The sequence below is a fragment of the Rhea americana genome, unplaced genomic scaffold (assembly GCF_003343005.1).
Source record: "Rhea americana isolate MKP2758 unplaced genomic scaffold, rheAme1 scaffold_326, whole genome shotgun sequence".
NCBI lineage: Eukaryota > Metazoa > Chordata > Aves > Rheiformes > Rheidae > Rhea > Rhea americana.
The window spans coordinates 419609-434853 of NW_028186453.1; the positions used below are offsets into that span (position 1 = coordinate 419609).

General features: G+C 54.3%; 1 protein-coding gene across 5 annotated transcripts in view; it reads left to right on the forward strand.

Moving 5' to 3' along the window:
* The window catches only part of DUSP4 (dual specificity phosphatase 4), a 104885-nt gene that overhangs the window by 80543 nt on the left and 9097 nt on the right, over positions 1-15245 (forward strand). For 2 of the 5 annotated variants that reach the window (XM_085310806.1, XM_085310802.1), the window contains 3 exons: positions 5269-5419; positions 5629-5813; positions 5951-11905. In XM_085310806.1, coding sequence (XP_085166932.1) covers positions 11887-11905 — 19 coding nt within the window. In that variant the 5' untranslated portion in view covers positions 5269-5419; positions 5629-5813; positions 5951-11886. Of the gene's footprint in view, positions 1-3581; positions 3744-5268; positions 5424-5628; positions 5814-5950; positions 11906-15245 lie in introns of those variants that run through there. The other 3 variants (XM_085310805.1, XM_085310804.1, XM_085310803.1) reach the window with 3 other exon arrangements.

The window sequence follows — 15245 nt, forward strand, 5'->3', positions numbered from 1 at the left end:
CAGACAACCCCTGGACAGTAACTTTGACAACCTGGATGGGTAGTAACTTGCCGAGCACAAAGCTGAGATGCTGTGATACCTTGCTCCTGACCAGCTTAGGAGTAAGATCAAGCAAAGGAACAGACTTAACCTTAGAAGGAGGTTTGTCAACAAGCCTAGATGTCCGTCCACTTTGAACAGATGGTTTTCTGCTATAGTTAAAAATATCAGCATGACTGAAGGTTATTTTCTTTATGGTTGTGATCATAGGTAGTCATGTCCTTTGTTAAATACACTGATGCTCTCCATGTCCCTGGCTTCCTGTCCACTTGGCTTCTCTGTCCTTTCTTTTTCCTATGAACCCCTGCATGGTTTTGCAGAAAATTTCTTTAAATTTCCAATGCATTTTGCACAATTTAGGAGGATTTAACATGACATCGAAGGTAATTCATCCATCAAAGAAGCATCTGGGGCTTTCTTGTGACACCTCCCAGGCCCAGGTCCTGTCATTTGTACTTTATTTCTCTTTGTGGTAGGTTTGGAGGAAAGAATGGGCCTTTACTGCTACATGCTTCTACAGGAACAGCCAAGATTAATGTCTTGACATGGCAAGAAACCTCTGTGATCTTTTCTACCTGGCTGTATTAAGTGTGTAGCAGCTGCTCTGTGTTTTCTCCACATCCAGCAGGGATGATCTGATCTTCCTGTTACATCCAATGCGCCCATGCACTTCCATGATCCAGTGCACTTGCATCCTGGATCCTGATCACATACAAGCTGCTTTAACTGAAGCATGATACTACCTAATCGTGATATACTGAGGGCCAGCCTTCTGCTAAGATACTTTATCATCAGAAACCGCTGTTCCCTCCTAGGGCTCAATCCCCCTTACATTGACATGAGGACATTTTTCAAAGGTCAAGCTCCAGTAGCTCCACAGATGCTTAGTAAATCTAGACCTGATCTTACTAAGGGCTCAGGTGAGATGGGTGATATCTAGCATCTGATGTCTCAAAGCAGRACAGCTGAGCTCCTGTTGTGGCTGATACATAGAGGTAGACATCTCCATCAGATGGGATGGTGATGATTCATCTGCACTGCGTTAGGAATGATGAATCACTGTCTGGCAGTGGCTAGGTCTCTCCTTTGCCTATGACACGCATGATGGCTATGGCAGCCTATGACATCCCCCTTTCCGCAGATGATCTTGCTAGTCCCCTGGGAAATAGGCTGAAYGGCCTGTGCTTTGCTGCCCTGGAATACAGCAGCAGCCTGCAGGTCCTGGTCATGACTTATTTCTAGTTACTACTTCAAGAAAATCTCTGCCCATATCAGGTTTTCCAGCCACAAGGAGAGCAGATTCTAGGGTCTGAAGAAGAGGCAAGATAAAATCAAGGAGGAATTAACCCCTGGGCCAACTGCTTATAAGATGGAGTGGACTCTCCTCCTTACAGAGTCTTTACCAGAGACTGATCATCCCTGGGAATAACTAGCTGTCTCCCCACCACACGTCAAGGACTTCTCTGCCTCACTGGTGGAACAGAAAGGGTCCTGGGTGCTCTGAACAGAATGTATGCTTCCCAAAATACTAGTTACTTGACAGTGATGGGTACTGTGTAGCAACAGCTGACATATAACATCAAAGCTGAGCCATTGCTTGGCTGGGAAACAAGGAGCTAAGCTCCTGCCTAGTTGTGGTGCTGCTTTCAATTTTATTTTCTTTAAAGAAGAGTGCAATACCTCTCCAGTGTCTTTTTTTTCCTGCTGAATTAATTATATGCATGTGTGTAAGAAGAGCACCCGGCCCAAGCTGAATGGGTGGCTGGATGCAAGGAGCATTGACAGGAGCTCCACCTCTTCATTTGTTCACCTTCAAGAAAATGCTGTGGCAGGGACCTGCTCTGCCTGTGTATGGCCTTACTCTGAAGCAGCTCCTTTTTTTTAATTCTTCATCTCTACTTTTTCTTTTCTTCTATTTTTCTTCTTAACTTCACAGCTCTTTCACGAAGGGCCATGCATCATTGTGTGGCTCCATGTTGCATGAAGAACTGTCAAATGCAATCCTGGTTCACTCAATTATCTTGTTGCTGGGTTCTTTTATGGTCCTCGTATCATCTAACTTACATAGGAGCAGTCCCATCGCCTTGACGAAATAATATTCTAGCAACCAGCATAGTAAGGGCATCTTATTGTTCCCCTTCAATTATTTTCCCTTGGGCAGGGACAGAGGTGGCAGCAAAGATGTCTCAGAGCTTGGTTTCCCTGGTGCACACATTTCTGTGTACATCTTACCTGGTCATACGAGAGCTTCATCTTCTGTGTACAGAAGATGCACATGTCAACATTGCGCTGACATGCTCAAGAAGTATGTAAAGGCATACATGCAGCCAACAGCTCTGGTGATTTGGACAACCTATGCTGTGAGGTCTCAGAGTGACTGAGGTTTGGACTGAGGCCCAGGCTTGTGACAGAAAAGAAAACAACCTAAATACTGTGGCAATCAGAAAAAAAAAAAAAAAAAAAAACCTATTTCCTATATTAGCTGACCTCCGAACATCATTATCTACAAAGGAAACTAAACACCACATCCAAGGACAGGTGATGGGTTTCTATTAACTCTTGACTGTTATGCAGAGCAGAGATCTGGAGCATCCAGTCCATATCCCCTCCAACTTTCTCTCTGTTTGCTTTCATTTCTGTACTCCATTGCCCTGGGATGGATTTTCTGGACGGATAATTTAACCAGCGATGTTTTTCTGAGTGCAAAAGCACACTTGTGTCCTTGGGTCAGAATAGCAATGTTTCAGCAATGAGGTAAGAAAGGACAGGATGGCCGTGTCTGATTTCAAAATGAGGGTTACTTCTACAGGGAAGTGATGACATAGGACACTTCATCCTTTGAAGGGTGCAGCACGCAAGGATGGGGCATCATGCAGCAGCACAAGCACTGCTTCGATCCTCTCAACTCTCCTCTCTTCCCAGAACCTTTAAATTGGTTGCACATGTCAATTAAATAAGCCTCGCACACCCTGTGAGGCAGCTGAGTGTTATTTTACTTATTTTAATATGGATGGGGAAACAGATGTGTAGAAAGGCCTAAGACACATAGCCAGAGCCAGAACATAGTTCGTCTCTCTTCACTATGTCCCCTAGACCACATCCCTTATCCGTTGCTCCTCTGAGTGAGACCGGCTCTCCCCAGCCCCTTCCTATTGCAAAAATGTCTGTCTCCAGACAGCGCTTTGGGGCCTTCCAGTACAGCCTTGTCTGCGCTAAGGAAGAGCCCGCGTGGTCTGAGGCCGGGTGGCGCGCACAYGTGGTCTCCTTTTCCCCGGTAGACGGAGCACTCTGGACAAGCAGTCCACCTCCGGGTCTGCGTGTGACCGCACGTGGGCCCAGCCAGCGCCAGAAACATTAGTAGGGGTAGAATAATTGCTTATACTGATTAAATCTCAGCCTAGTGGGGGTCGTATATTAACAATAAACTCTAAATGCCAGCTGGGCTGAGTTCTAGCTTGATCAACATGACGTGATTTTATTAACCCATTGCCCTTGCTATCTAATTAATTAATAGGCCCCCMAAAAATGACTCTGGGAGCTCACGGCATCGTTATCTACGGCTGAAGCAGAGGCAATACTGCATTCAAGGCAAAGGCGAACCTCGTTGTGGCATGCAAGGGATAAGTTGGGATCTGCAGGCAAAACCTGTTTGTTTTATTGGAGCGGTAGGAAGCAGCGTGAGCCAGAGAGGAGTAGCGCATGAGGTAACCCTAGAAGCTGTCCGCCCCAAAGGCTTTTTGGAGAAAGAGGCTGGCGCTCAAAATAGCTAATGCAAATGAATTTCAATACCAGCAGCCTGTCCCTGGAAAAGGGGAATATTAAGCTGTCTCTTCTCCCTTTGCTTTCTAGTCCTGATCTCCTGGGGCAGCTGAGATGGGCTCATTCAGTGGTCACTGCCCAGGCCAGAGATCTTTTATGTAAGACAGCCATGGGCRAGTCCGCTCGGAGAGCCGGGCAGAGCCTCAGGGAGCGAGGGCAAGGCGGAGGGTCCTCTCGCTCGCAAGCTGGGCTCTGCCCTGCCGAGGCTGCGATTCCTGCGGGTGGCCCCGCTCTCTTGCGTTTCACCCTTAATCCACGTGCCTGTGGGAGGCTGTCAAGGCGGTAGCCTCGGCAGGTCTCCTGGCCTTACCAGCTCACACCTACCACAGGGCAGAGCCRCCAGCGGCAGCTACAGCACCCCTGCCAAACGTGAGCGGGTCCTGCCCTGGGCACGTGGAGGCGCCTCCAACACTCCATGGGTGCAATCGGTGGGTGGGAGCGGGGCCCGGGACCTTGGGGCTGGGGACAACCATGGGGGAGCAGGCATGGGGAAGGTGGGAGCAGTGGGCTGACAGCTTCCTCGACTGGTGGTCTGGCTCAGCATGCACCTCTGCCAGCCCAAAGGCCTCCTGCCTGCGYGAGTTCAACTTGCCTCCTTGGGCAACGCTTCCTCTCAATTTTTATTTTGCTGAAAGGAAGCAGGTAGCGCTTTGGCAGGTCGCAAGAGAGCCCAGCATCTCGCCGAGCCTTCAGCAGCCTGCTTCCGGCCACGGTTAGATCAGGTTTCTATATTTGTCGCTCTGTTTCCTGCGAGCGCCTTTCTGATAAGCTCTGCGGTTACCGTCCCGTGCCCCCGTCCACAGCCCCCCTTGCCTCGGCCGTGCCACGGAAGGGCTGTGCACTTACGGACGGTGCCAGACAGATGGAGGAGGTCCGTGGGAGCCAGCGACTTCTGACGTCGGCCAGGCTTTGCTCCGTCCCTCCTGGCTTCCCCCTTGGCCTCGGCTCTGGGAGAGCACCCCACTCCCACTGCAACCGAGGACGGGCCGAGCCAAAGGTCTCAGCCCGAACCGCTCGTTCGCAAAAGGGGAGGCAGATAAGTGCAGGAGGCAGGGGAAGAAGGCAGAGAGAAGAGTTAYGGCCACGTTTTCAGAGGAACCTGGTGCTCCTCTGGCAGCTCCGCACATCACTGAATGCCACCGATCTCCTTGCACCGCAGTTCTGGCAGTGATAYATAACTGTGGAGCTAAAAGCCATTTTCAAAGGCAGGTGTAGGGGCTTGATGTGATTCCCAAATTGAATACCAGGGGAARGCATACTAATCACTCAATTGATGTTCAGGACAGATTTCTGTTCCTCGTCTGTGAAAAGTCATAGTCTTCCTTTGCTACCTATTGCATTTCCATGGGATTCTTTGACTTCTCCCTTTTTTTTCAGTCAAAACCTGAATTTCTATCTTTTTTTTTTCAGTTATGCTGGCGTTAACCCAGGCCAGCCTCATCAACAGCACTGCTCTTGGCCGAGCCAAGCAGCACCCAAGCCTGACTCTGGACACATCCGCGCTCTCCTGGCAATACTTTGAAATCCCAAATCACTTTTCTGCTTGCAAGTCTCTTGGGAAGTAAGTACACCCCGGAGTCGTTTCCTCGGTGAGAGTTCCCGGTGAGAAAAGCCATGTCAGAAGTTGTCATTCCCATAAAAAAAAAAAAAAAAAAGCCTCATTAAACAGCTGCTCGTTTGCCATGGGAGGTCAGGGAAAAGTTGAATAAACAACCCCCAATTTCCAAACAAATGCAATATCTCCTTTTTTTTTTTTTTCCCCTTCCCCAGGGCAGAGGGAACAGCCATCACGCCGCCCTGAGTCCTGGCACCACTCACGACCTAGCGCATGCCAAATATTGCAAGCATCTGCGGCAGAGCGCGCCCGGGCCGCGGGAGCCACCTCTTCGGCCGGGAGCCCGGGTGCGGCCGGCTCCGCTGGGGCCCCGAGAGTCGAGCCCGATCCGTCCTCACCAGTAAACACGGGCAGGGGCTGGGCGAGTCGCCCGGACGCCTTCATTAGGGCCACGCATGCCGAAGACGTAAACAGCGCCCGGCGCCCTCGTCGGTCGGGGTTTTTCCAGGGAAGCTAAAAATCTCCCCTTGCTTCCAGGTTGTTTCAGGCAGGAGCAACCCAAAGCGCTGCCCCGGCTGCGGCGGCCGCCTGTCCGAGCATCCTGGAAATGAAAGCAGCGCCGTTGGCCCCGGCAAGCCACAAGAGGGTCAAGCAGAAACGCGGGAGAGCRGTGACTCATCTTTGGGTTGACTGGGTAGTTTGGTTTGAGGGAGGGGGAGAGGGAAAGGAAAAAGGAAAGCGGCCCTCCGTAGGAAACGGCATGCGTTTCTGAGCTGTCCTTTCCTCCGCCCCGACTCCTGACATCTCTTGAACCAACAAAATGGGAATTTTGGACACTTAGCCCGAAGAGCCCTGGCTTCCGTGTGGAGCGTCTCGGGGTCCAAATAGCCTGGGGAGGCTGCACATCTCGGTTTGAACCGTAGGGTCTGCAGAGCACGGGGGGGGTGCGGAGGAGAGCTGCCCGCTCCAGCACCCCGACGTCTGTGTCTGCGCGCCGATGGCAGGGACGCAGCCAGCAGGCAGCAAGGAGCCAGGGCCCGTCCATGCTGCTGCGGTGGTGAGAGCAGGATGAGGAGGGTGTTTTGGGAGCCAGGGCTGACTCTCGGCTGTGTGCCTGCGGGTCAAAAGCCTGGTCTGACATCCTCTCCGAGCAGCCACCGCAGCAAAGTGGGGGCTTCTCCTCCGCTCCCTCCCCCCAACCCCAGGAGCACCTTCGCCGCGGGACGCCCTGCAGAAAAGGGGATGTGGCCACMACCCGCTCCTTCCTCTCTGAGGAGGTGAGAAACGGCCCGCATGCGAGACAAATGTCTCCCACGTCGGAGGAAAGGAAACGGGCTCATGTAAAAGCCGCCGACGCTGGCCGAGCGTGCCTCTGCTCACCGCGGAGGTGCGCACGCGTGCCCCCAAAATGCCCTTAACATTGGCTCGGTGAGGCTGTGGCAAAAAAAAGAAAAGAAAAAAAAAAAAAGGACCTGTAAAATTGAAACAACCGGTCTGGCCCGCTCTCTTTCCCCAGAAGGGCCTGACTGTCGAGAGCACATGCCCGTCAACGTTTGCCATATGCCCTGGCTGCATCTGCCTGGGGAGAGGGGGCGGGAGAGAGGGATGCTCTGCCCTGCTGGCTTTGACTTTCCCAGATTCCTCGCAGTCTCTAGGGCTTAGGCATGGTGTGTTCTCTTTTTCTTTTCTTTCTTTTTTTTTTTTTTTTTTTATATTTGGAAATGGGTTATTCCCACCCCGCCTCCTCGGCCCCTTCCTGATGGACAGGGCAGGACGGGACGGGACAGGACACCTCCGCAACGCCAAGCAGCCTTCTGCTCGGAGGAGGTGGAAGCATCTCACCGAAGCCAAGATGAGCTGCCAGCTTTGAAAAGCAGGTGGTGCGACACAGGGCCCCGAGGACGGCAATTAGCACAACGGACTTGGCGAGGCCTGAGAAGCTCTGCTTTGCCCACGAGACCGCGGCGGTTTTTCCACGCGCGCACGGAGAGGCCAGCTCCCGCGTAAAGACCCCCAGCCTCTCCCCTGCCTAACTGCTCTCCAAATATAGAGCGGGGAAGGCACGCAGGTTTTCCCTCAGCCCAGGAGAAACGCCGCTGCGGCCCTCGAAATTTTTCGGCAAAGCCGCCATTGTGGCCGTGGTCACAGAAACTTTCCCCGGGGACGAAGCAACCTTTTGCGGTGCCGAACAGCTATGACAGACGGCACTGAAAACCCCTTTCGTTGGAAATTTCCCTGTCTTCTTCTGCCTCGCAGCGCGCGCGCGCGTGCTTAACCCCCACAGGAGTTTTGGGTAGAAGTGAAACCTGTGCGAGGTGCCCTGGGGGCCGCRCTGGCGCCTCCGGCTTCGGCCTCTGCGGGGGATCGCGGGGGCTAATCCCGATGAAGGCGGGTTCGGGGGGGGATCATCTCAATGTTTCCCTTTTTCCAGCAGGACCTCATGACGGAAAGCTGTTGGCCATGGTTTTAAGGTCGCGTTTTACRTTGTCGTCCCCTGGGCTGGAGGCCCGGCCTTGCTCACCTTTCCCAGGGGGCCCCCGCCAGAGGGCCTGACGCTTCCTCATTTTCTTTTTCGGTTCCTCTTCCCCGCACTCCGTCACCGTCGCTTTGGAGAGCCTTGTCACCCGCGACCGTCCTTCCCCCTCTTCACATTTCCCTACGCCAGAGTTTCCTTGCGGCAGTGCCGTTACTCACCCAGCTCCTCCTCCACCTCTGAGTAACGGCTACACCAAGGATGCGGAGCCAATGGTTACGCCAAGGATGGTCGCACCTAGGATGCTAGAGAGGARAGGATCTGCGTTTTTCGAACGATAGCAATAATAATAATAAAACGACCCAGTCTTGATAGCAAAGAGCAGTCTATGAACGCCGAGTAGGAACCTGCCTACGCAGCCTCCATGGGATCGAGCCGACAGGCTGCAAGAAAGGGCAACATTTGCCTGAGTCGGTCGAAGAGAATTACACCTTGCACTCATCAGACCCATGCATTCAACTCGAGACAACACCAGTCATTCCCCAAATAAAGCAGCAAGTAAGACACCTTTTCATCCACCCCCAGAGCACGAGGGCAACGAGAGCCACAGGTTTCGAAACCACCGTCTCTTCTCCAGGACAGAAATAGGGAGGAGGGGTGAAGCGTGGATGTGGCAGGTCCAAAACAAACCCGAGGAAGTGGCTCCTTGCGTAATGAAGCGGTGCAACTCCCTGTGGCAGGATGCTGCGGATGCTGAACGTTCGCATGRGCTCGAAAAGCAGTTGGGCCTTTTCACGGAGGGGGAAAAAAAAATTACAGACTGTCATGGACAAAGATCCCAGCGCTCGCTTGGGAAGTCTCTCAGGCACGAATCGCCTGAAATTAGAGCCTGGGACATGCTGGCACTCGCTTGCCTTAGTTCATTCTGTTTTCAAGGCATTTGCTGCTAGCTGCWCTTGGGGCTAGGACATCGGTCTAGGTGGACTTTTTTGCATCTCTGTGTTATGGCTGAAGTATGAATATCAATGGTCCCAGTGTTGTTGGATTGGCTGGGATAGCTACTAAATGCATCTATTTCGGGGACTGTTTTACTTTTCCTGTGATGTCTGCTGAGCAGATGCCACCATTGTTGGTGCTTGACACATTTCCTGGGTTTAACTCTGCTGGTCTGCGGCTGACCGCTCCGAGAAAGTCAGTGAGTTAGTGCTACGGTCTTGCTCGTCTGCACGTCTTAGTCTGCTGAGGGTTTTCTTTTGCCTTTAATGAGATCATTCAGCAAAACAGGCTGCAGAGCAATAGCAAGCTCCAAAGGAGAGACTTTCAAGGGCAAGAGCTCTCAGCAGCATGGCTGTGGCATGTGTCTATCCACATGCTGAAGAAGTTGATTTCTCCCCTCTACCTCCATGGAGCCACCAGAGCTTTGCCATGACAGTGAARGCAGCAGGATAAGGCCTTTCCTGGATCAGGTCCTTCTACTGTAAGACATCACTCTGGCACAGGAAATCACCGAGCTGCAAAGAGCAGGAGGCTGCAAGAGTTGTTGAGCCTCATTTTAGGTCTCTCTGAAGGCACAGACCGTTGACAGCGAAGGTCTCTGGTCTGGCCCCCCCCCCAACCTCCCAAAGCAAGGCCAGCTTCAAAGCCTGGTGGGGACACTCAGGGACATGTCTTTGAAGCCCTCCGTGGATGTGGCCATCTGACGCATTTTGGGTGTGAGTCAATGCCTGATGCACCGAAACAGGAGGTGATTCAGCCACAGAGCTCTGTTGGGGTTGTCTAGCAAAACAGCATGGCAGCTGGGGCTACATCTGACCCCTTGGGCCATCCCCGCTTGTTCCTACACCTGCTTCATCTCCAGCGGGGCACAGCAACCCACAACCGTCGGACCACTTTGGATGTGCATGGTTGGGCTACAGCGGGTCCATGGCTGTGGCGCCGGGGCCGTGAGACGGGAGCGCAGCCTGGGAGAAGCAGCGATTTGCAAGCGTTTGCCACATTGGGACCATGTTCCTGGCAGAGCCAAGCTYGAGAAGCACCAAAGAAGGAAAAAGCCTTGCTTTAAACCTGAACTTGATTTGTCTGGTCGTAATTACAGCAACTGCTTCTCTATGCCTAAAGGAGGCTGTGGCTCTGGCTGTGAATCTTCCTTTGATCTGTAGATACAGGTGCCGTTATCTGGGGACCATCTCAGGTGGGGAGCAGGCCATGCACAGCCAACCGATGCRGCAACCATGCACAACACAAGCAAACATGGCTATTTTAGCCTAAATTTTGGCTGAAACCACTCAGCAGCATGCTGCTGGTCAGGACCAGTGTTAGGGAGGGCTGTATGGAAACAGGCCAAGCTCATGCCTTATGGAGCCCAAATAACCCTTACGGAGTGCAAGGGAGCTCAGCGCAGCCAACAGCTGCCCCAGTCGCACCCGCGGCGCCCGTGCGAGAAAAGCTGCTGGACACAAAAGCCACCCGTCCCTCTGGAAAGGGGGTCCCGGCTACTGCGGACACAGAACAGCCCGACTCTTCACTGCCGCTTTAAAGCTCAGACAGGGACCACTGTTATATTCATAGAAATCAGTGGGAGATTTGTCATTCATAGTCTGATCGCATGAGTCTAACGCTATGTATAGATAGGTTAGAGTCACGCTTATATAACACTGCCTTATTTATGATCCTAAGCCTAAGGGAGAGACATCTCACCCCCAGCCCTTTCTTCCTGGCAGAAAGTGTCATTCAAAGCCCAGCTTCAATCCTATCTCAGAAGCCGGGTGCTTAACTCAGCGTTGGGGAAATCCAAGGGAGGCATTTCCCTCTCGCCTCGCGAGAAGGCGGCAGCCGCTGGGATCCGCAAGCCTGCAGCTAGACACAGTGCTGGAGCCAGAGAGCCTCCAGGAGTGACCTCTGCCTTCACGCCCCCCCCAACGTGGGCGAGAGGCAAAATGCCCCGGGTCGCCCTGGACAGAGAGCACTCGCATCCCTTCCCGGGTTTCGGCTGAACGCTTTCCAAGGCTGGCCGCTTCTGCCRAGCGCGTCTCCAACAAGCTGAGAGGAGGGGATCCGCTTGCTTCCAGGGATTCGCTTCTCTGGCTCATCCCCCAAACCTGCGGCTACGAATATTAGTTTAATCTCCATGGCAAACATTTGAAAAATTCGAGATTAAGGGTCCCCGGGCTTGACTTGGGCACCTCACTCATCCATCTGCTTTATAATCCGTGGTTGTGACTGCATGATCACAGAGCACGGGTGCCCCGATGGCCCAAGCAGGGAAAGCTTGAAGCTCACAAAGACAGGAGCACAGCAGGAGGTTGGCAAGGGAAACCAAGGGGGTCTGAAAGCTGGGAAGGCRGTTGTGTTGGAAGATGACACAACGCCAAGGGCAGCCCATGCCGATTCTTGTGTCAGGAAGGCCCTTACTGGTGCCAAGATTGCAGAAAAGTTTGGTGAGAACCCTGAATCGAGCAATGCATCTCTCAAACCAAGGCCTTCAGGCTGAACCGCATGCTGGAAGATGCTCCAGATGGGAGCCCAGGGGACAGCCGGACTGGCTTCGCATCTGCCAGGCTTTGTATCAGGGACAGATTTTTCGACGCTGGCAATACAGAGGGGCAAATGGGCTACACCACAGCTTTGCCATAGGACCAGCAGGCTCCTAAGTGAGTCCTTCAGAGCTGGGCTCATGTCTCAGATCAGCCAGCCCATCTATCAGCCACTCCGTGGAAATGCCCGAGGCAGCTCGCCTCCGAACGCCGCGGTTTTTGTCTCCCCCCTCAAACCCAACCACATCAAAAAGAAACAGCACGGGGATTTTAGGGATAGAGATGTTCTGTTCCCACTGGCAGCACTTAGGCCTGACATGGAAACCCCCCCACCAGCACCAGTCATAACTAACTGCCGGAGCTAATCAGCTGGCGGAAGTCATATCCTCCTAAAATCCTGCTCTTGGATTAAGCCACGTGTCACTCACACGATAGAACCGGAGCCCCGTCGACCTTTAGAGGAAGGGATGAGCCAGTGGCAAAAAGGTAAGAAAGGGAGAGGAAGCCAAACCTGAGGTGGAATCGGGCACAGGCCACTTTTTGTGCCCAGCGAACCTGAGTGCCGCCTGTCCCCGGCGCGTTTGCACAGGCGCCAAGCGACGGCAGCTCTTCTGGTGCGTGGAGCGCCCCGCTGCAGCGCTGAAGAATCCGCTTTCCCCTTCGCTTTTGGGATTAAAGCCTCCTTTTTCCTTTTCCTAATCTGCACCAGGCCAGCGGCACGGTGCTTAGTCCCCCAGGGCTTTCCCCGAGGAAAGCTCAGCCTGGGTGAAACCCCCTTCGCTGGCTCCGTGGCCCCCACTGAAAAGCCCTGGGAGATCCTCGGCTGAAAACCAGCGGGGGACAGGCTGCTCCGCTGACAGCCCCGCAAGAGCAGCAGCTCACACGGCGGGGAGGGAGGGCACTGATTTGGGGACGGGCTTGCTGAAATTGGCCCTGGGTTCAGAATAAAAGCGTGCCTGGGGGCGAGCTGAAGGTGGTCAGGCTGAGCAGGAGCGTGCGGAGCCGCCGCAGGAGCGAGGCAGCTGGGGCCGCGTCGCTGCCCGTGTCCGGGTACCTCCCTTCRTGCCGGGGTTGTCCCAGGTGAGGTGCTGTCCTGGCACTCAGGCTGCTCGCTGGCTTTTGCAGCTGGCAGAGAGGAAAGCACTGGAAATGCACATTCTCCCCTCCTCCAACCTTGCATAATTTTTCTGTTTAGCCTCCCCAGACAGGTTCATTACAATTCCCCTCCATTAATATGCAAATATGCCCTAAAGAAAAAGCGAGTGCGAATCCATTAACACAAATCTATGAACCCTTCCACTGCCGCGTTGCCCTTCGCTGAGGGGGAGGCCGCTTTCCCCAGCCCACAAAGCTGCACAAAATCCGGCATCTCTCGATGCTGCAGAGGCAGCACCCCAGGGTGCTACCTAAGGATGGAAGGGAGAAACGACCCTGCAGCGCTGGGCTCCCCACTGAAGCCGGGTTTTGCGGCTGAGCGCAGCCGCGCGAGCGGTGAGACCTGAATCCTGCCGCCTTCGCGGTGCCGCAGGCTCCCTGCGCGCGCCAGGACAAACCGCTTAGCCCCCCTCAGCTAAGGGCCGGAAGACGCCGCAGCCTTGGCGTAGCCAAACAAATGGGTATCTATCAGCTGGCAAATTTACAGCCCGGCTCTAATTTGGTTTTCGCCGCCACAGCGAGCTGAGGTGTAAATTCCTTTTCCTTAATTCAAGGTACATATTGACATTTAATCATCCAAATATGCACCTCTTCTGACAATTCATTTCCCTCCAGCCTCCTTCCACGATCGCCTCTTCTGGCTGGGGCCCTATAAAAGATGAGTCTTTGAATCTGCAGTGAAGGAAATGAATGTCTCGTGCTCTCTCTCTCTTTTTTTCTTCTCTTTTCCAGCAGGATATATTTCAGTTCACGCTGTACGGATGCCCTTTGCTGGGAATATTAGCTTTCACACCCTTCTGAGTTTGCAAAGTCAGGAAATGAGGTTGTATGGCCCTCTCTCATGCCTGCCCCTTTCCCTAGCCTTTTCCTCACCCCTCCTTCCTCAGGTAATTCTATTGCTGCTTTTGCCCTGTGGCTTCTGCCTTGCAAGCGTTTCTGGCGGCTCCCAGCTGACCCATCTTAACACCTCTGCAGATAAAGTTAAATAGATTTCCCTCTGAGCCACYCTTGGCAAAGGAGAACTGTGCTCTCCCACAGCAGCGGATCCTGGCTATAGCTGCTGTTGGCTCCTGCATTTTGCTCTCGCGTTTGGGTGCAATTTCCGCACTTCCTGCTTCGCCCACCCCCACTGTGCTCTTGGCTTCCCGACGTGACCCGCTGGGAGCACAGCCGTGGAGGCGACGCACCAGAGCATCTCCAGCAGCCTGGCTGGGTGCGTTTTATTTTCCAGCAAAAGGGAGCGGAGAATTGTCACCTCCGCAGAGATGGCAGAGAGGGACGCACGAAGGGGAGAGGAGGGTTCACGCGCACAGAGAAGCCCTTGGAAACCTCTGTCGTCTGCACGTGCGCACACCCATGCAGGCACGCCCTGGCCTGAAATAACGCCCTCTCCCCATCCACGCTCGTGCAAACGTGCAGGGATCGGCAACACAAATCCACCCCCAGCCTCCACCCACAGCAACGCTCCCTTCCTTTCCGCACCTCAGGCCAGTTTGGCCCAGCTGTGTGCTGACTGAACTGGGCCAGAGTGGGGTGAATTAGGATGGCAGGCTCTGCCTCCAGCGGTGTGCTCTTGGCCATGCAATTTTAATATAAAGCATGRGTTGACCGGTGCAGAAGGCACTGCAGACAGCAGGATAGCTCCTCGCGAGCGTATCTGGCTCTGCAAGAGGAGCCGACCTCTTTCCAAATGCTGCCCTCTGGGGAAAGCAGTGCCTGGGGCAGATGGGCTGAGATAAAAACTGGGCCCTTATCCTGACCCACAGCAGGTCCAGGTCTAGATATACGTAGCTAAGCGTCTGTAGRTCTCTGTAACAGACTCACCTGGGACTAGCAATGCCTGTTTTCCAGACGTGCCCTGATCTCTGTCACTGGCATTGGATTTTGCAGCACAGTTTTGCTTTGAAAGCAGCCCTGGAGGCTGACTTTCCAATTCCTGATGAAATGACTGGAGAGTGGCTGGCAGTTGTGGGGAGACCCTCTTGGCRGGGGGTCACTTCAGGGCTGTGCGCTCACTCTGTTACCCCTTTATAGCCTAAAAGAGCTTCTTCCACAGGAAGCCTGAAATCAGAGAGCCTTCTGCAGGGCTGTCGCCCAGGCGGGGTGCTGGGGGTGGGCGTGGGGGTTAAGGGCTGTGCAAGCTGGTGAGCCGGGCTGTTTCCTAATGGGCAACGCGTGGTGGTGGCAAACATCTGCTCGGAGGGAGCCCGCAGAGCCGCGGCTGAGCGCTCCCTTGCTGCTGTCCGGGCTGGAAGGGAGCCATGGCTGGGGAAGAGGAGAGTGTGCGTGCGTGTGTGTGTGGGGGGGGTCTGGGGGATGGGGGGGACACCCCACGCAGGCAGGACGCCCTGGGGCTGCCCCGTAACCCCCCTTCCCCCCCCCCGCGGTGACAAAGGCGCGGCGCAGCGCGGCGCCGCCCACCCGCCGCTCACCCTCATTCACAAAAAAAAGGCGGCGGCGGCACGAGAGGGAGATGGAACATGGCCGGCGCGCGCCGAGGCGCTTTATGAATGGAGGCGGTGACGTCGCCCGCGCCCGCCCGCCGCGCTCCATTCATGCGGCCCCGGCGCGGCATGAATGGGGCGGGGCGGCGGCGGCGGCGCGCGGCGGCGGCGGGTAGTAAAGGCTCCGCGGCGCGCGCGGATGTGCGCGAGCGTCGTCGGCAGCGGGC